Source organism: Opisthorchis viverrini (assembly GCF_000715545.1).
Source record: "Opisthorchis viverrini unplaced genomic scaffold opera_v5_867, whole genome shotgun sequence".
NCBI lineage: Eukaryota > Metazoa > Platyhelminthes > Trematoda > Opisthorchiida > Opisthorchiidae > Opisthorchis > Opisthorchis viverrini.
This window is the reverse complement of record NW_008752515.1, coordinates 24,783-28,717: the sequence shown is the minus strand read 5'-3', so window position 1 is coordinate 28,717 and position 3,935 is coordinate 24,783. Positions and strand designations below refer to the sequence as shown.

The window sequence follows — 3,935 nt, the reverse complement described above, 5'->3', positions numbered from 1 at the left end:
GAGAACATCAAATCAGTAAGGTTGAGGTAGGCCCGATTTTGCTTGGTTAATTTCACTCTCCCATCACGTATCAACTACCCCAACCTTACGCTTAACATGCAATGCGCTTCGTGCGCTAAACGAAAGTTCGCCCTTCGAGCTGTTATCCAGGCCATCAAGCACTCATCAAAACTGATTTACGGCAACTTGTATGTATGTATGTATGTATGTATGTATGTATGTATTATGTATGTAGCCTTATAAAAAGTTTATATTCAGTTATTCGGAAAAGAAAACGGTTAAACGAACATACCGGATCCCCGTAGCAACCAATATCTCCTTTTTCACCTTTTTCGCCCATTAGTCCTGGATAGCCCTGAAAAATTGTGGGGAAGTAGGTGTAATTAGTTACATCATTACTGTTGCACCGCCTTTATGAATTCACTGCCAAGTGTTGAGACAGACGGTAAACCATGAACTCGCTTTTCAACGATACAAGAGATCGTGAACAAGATAACAAAACTTAGGGAATAGTCAACTCGTCCTAACAACTCACAACCAAAACGCCACTGATATCAGGTGGCAGTCATAACTTGCATCGTCTCCAACCAGGCGTGGTGAGGATCACGTCATACCCATCATGGAATGCGAGTATTACAGACAGCACTCAACCATTTCGTAATTTCTTTCATAACCCCTTGCTCGGTCAGGAGAGGGTCACTTATCTCATTCCGCCACTTTGAATGTGGTACGGAAACAGCAATCGTTTCGGCAAACGACGGCACAGCATACGCAGCACATGGCCTAACAAACCCACCTTCAGTTCACACTCCTCAAGTGCAATCCCCGTCATACAACCTCGTTACGGATTCGCTAACTATGTTTATTTTTCCTTCCTTTTGTCACTGAAAATCATGGTCTCGCGGTGGCAAAACAACTTTCTTCAACGCGTGTTAAGCTAATGACAAGAATGATGACAGGGCGGTTACAGACCATATTATGGGTGATGGAAATTGAGACTTGTTCAGCCACCTAATGCCCGAGGCAATCTAATTGACTGCCCGGAGAATATCTGCCAGATTCTTCATGTGCAGTTTACGGGAAGGAATGCAAGTCTCCGGAAAGTGAACGACATTAACCGAGGAAACTATTCTGGGAGTTCGCCGGTGAGTTGGTAAACAACGATAAAAAGCAGATGCGCGCACGAGGTGAAATATCGTTTGTTTCGGCATGCAGGTGGGTGGTTGTGCCAGTGCAAATAGGAAACAGCTCCATTGTCTTGAGATTTGGTACCCTGATTATCACACGGTTTTCTGTTTGAATGGCTTACTTGTACCCCAATTTTATGATCGCCATATACGAGTAAATGAAATGTGTTGCACATAACGCCCTCACGGTAATTTAGATCTTAGACTGATCAACTGAGATGTGGAAATTGATTTTTTGATCATAGAGAAACAGTGGCTTTTCACTAATCGTACATCTCTTGCTAAAGTATGTTAACCAATGTCCTGGAAGGAGCAAACAACGTTTTGCGCAAGTGTATGGCTTAGCACCATCGGAATGTACGGAAAATATATCATTTCAGTGTCATTTCAGCAAACTGATGATCGATGGCAACTGCCTAGTGGATCAAAGAAGATAGCCCTTATATCATTTGTTTGAATATTACAGATTCATCATCGCCCAAAACCCGGTTAGCAGACCCACTGATAACGTGCGCTGAATTTTTGACAGAACAATCTAATCTGTGGTTCAGATACTGTGCGAAACGTCTAATTTGAAGAGCTTTTCGGTTGTCCTGTTTCGGGAGATCCAAAGAGAAAGTAAAAATTCGTGGAGCAAAAGAACCATCCAGCACAACTCACTCATCCATAACTATTGTCTCCCGGTCACAGCACAATTCAATACAAAGCCAGTCCAGTTTGTGAGTAAGAGTAGCTTGTTTTTCTGCTTCCTTCAGAACGCAGATAATAGAGGCGGTCAGATAGATTGGGTGTCCAGGGTCGAAAATTATATTCATAAAACCTGAGGATGCCGGCACCATGTTACGAGCAGGTGAAGCATACAAAACCAATGCAAGTTGGGCGGAGCCATCGGTCTTCATTGCTTGGCCAACAAGGGGAGAGTTATTAATGGTGTTAGGAGAGGGTAAATAGCATTCGGAAGAAAGAGAAGGGAGACGTCAGCAGAAGCCTGTTTTCGCCCACCCGCCCTGCTATATGCAGCGGTTAAGGCGACCCGTCTGATGGCACCACGTGACGGCCAATATGGCGTGATTGCTTTGTTGGGACGTAGGGCGATCACACCTAGATAAGAGGAGGATCACGATCCTCAATTGAAACCTCTGGCCCAAAAGCCTCAAGGCAGCGGTGCTTTGTGATTAATGCAAACACATTACTGTGTTTACGGGACAAGTCGCCACACAGGTTCTAACCCTCAAACTCGAGAATCAGAGGACTGTGTTCGTCGGACCTCTGACCACCGACCAAGTTGGTAGTGTCACTAAGACGCGCTCCAGTATTGCTCAAAGTCGTCACATTACGGTCTTAAACTATATTCAGCGAACTTGCTGCGATGGGTTTTAAAACGGTTTTGTCAACTGGCTTCTTTTGTTCTTGAGTGGAGTATACAGCTTTTCAAAAAAAGAACTATTGCGTCGATTGAATGCAGCCAAAAACCTATCATCTGATTAGAAGTCGACCCACATTAGTGATGTGGAAAATCATACCCGAAATAAAGTGAGCACGGTAGTAGACTATTCATGAGTAACAAATCTTTTTTACAGAGACCAATCACCAGTAAAGACTCGCTTTTCGGAGAAACTTAACGTTTCCTTTCACTGAAACTTAGCGTTTGGGGGATAAAAATACATCGTACAACCAGAGACATGACCAAATAGATCGCTAGGTTTAGTTCAGTAATAGACGGGAGACAATAATAAGTGCTTAAGCGCAGTGAGGCAAAGTTAAACACGTAAGTAATAAAATGTGATGTCTTTGTGAGATGACTTGGGGAATTTGTAGATTTTCCGTCCTGTATACGGAGCCATTCCATATCAAGATGCCGAGGAGCACTATACAGCGGCTTTAACTTTATATGGGGTCTTCAATGGTGTGCTACTAACGGAACCATAGTTACATGTATTTTGAACTGGTGACTTCTTGGCTTGTAGTTTGAACACTTTAGAGGTCGATCAGGAACGGCCGACCAGCATTAAGATTAGCTTGCACCTAGACAGGATATTGTACCACTCGCTCTACAAACATGGTTGAAGAGCCAGTCATCCCAGGCGACCGCGTGATTTGATTTCCGCGAATAATGGATTGGCGGCACTTTGTCCTATCTAAGTGCGAGTCATTTAGGTTGCTGTTTAACCAGTCTTGGCCAGAGGGTTTAGTGTTCAAACAAGTAGCCAGGAGTTACTGAGTTCCAGTCTCATTAGATGTAATTTGTCAACGGTTTTCAATAAAGGTGAAACTTCCCTATACTGTTTCTAGGCTTTTCAGCATGGATTGGCTTCGATTAATGAACAAAATCTAAATTGGTGGGCGAACCTGCCAGTTGAATAAAATTACACAGTCGTAAACCGTAACAAGTGCCGTGAAAAGAGAGGCTCAAATTTTGTTTTCCCTGTCTTAGTCAACGCTAAGGTCGCTCCAAGATATCGGTCTGGTAAATTGTTTGTCATTCACTTGGTTGCGTATCAACCGAGCGCTGGATAAGGAAGTCAAAAAGTCAGCACTGAGTGCAAACCGGAATTCGCGAATACCGCGAGCTTTCGTGATCATTGGATGCAGCGCCTGTACGTTTCTCCAAGGCAACAGCTGCAATTAACCTTCTGCAATCAGAGAAAGGAAGATGTGGGAAAGTGAAAATTCAACTGACGCAATTCTTCTGTTTCGGGCATGACAAAATGACAAATCGAACTGGGAATATCGTCATACTTGCAGCTG

At 43.6% G+C, this 3,935-nt stretch overlaps 1 protein-coding gene across 1 annotated transcript in view; it reads right to left on the bottom strand.

The window, feature by feature from the left end:
• Positions 1 to 294: 294 nt before the first annotated feature.
• The window catches only part of T265_15747 (hypothetical protein), a gene marked incomplete at both ends in the record, with an annotated part of 26,215 nt that continues 22,574 nt past the window's right edge, over positions 295 to 3,935 (bottom strand). The window contains one exon of the mRNA XM_009179064.1: positions 295 to 355. Within this exon, the coding sequence (XP_009177328.1) occupies positions 296 to 355 (60 nt within the window). The remainder of the gene's footprint in view (positions 356 to 3,935) is intronic.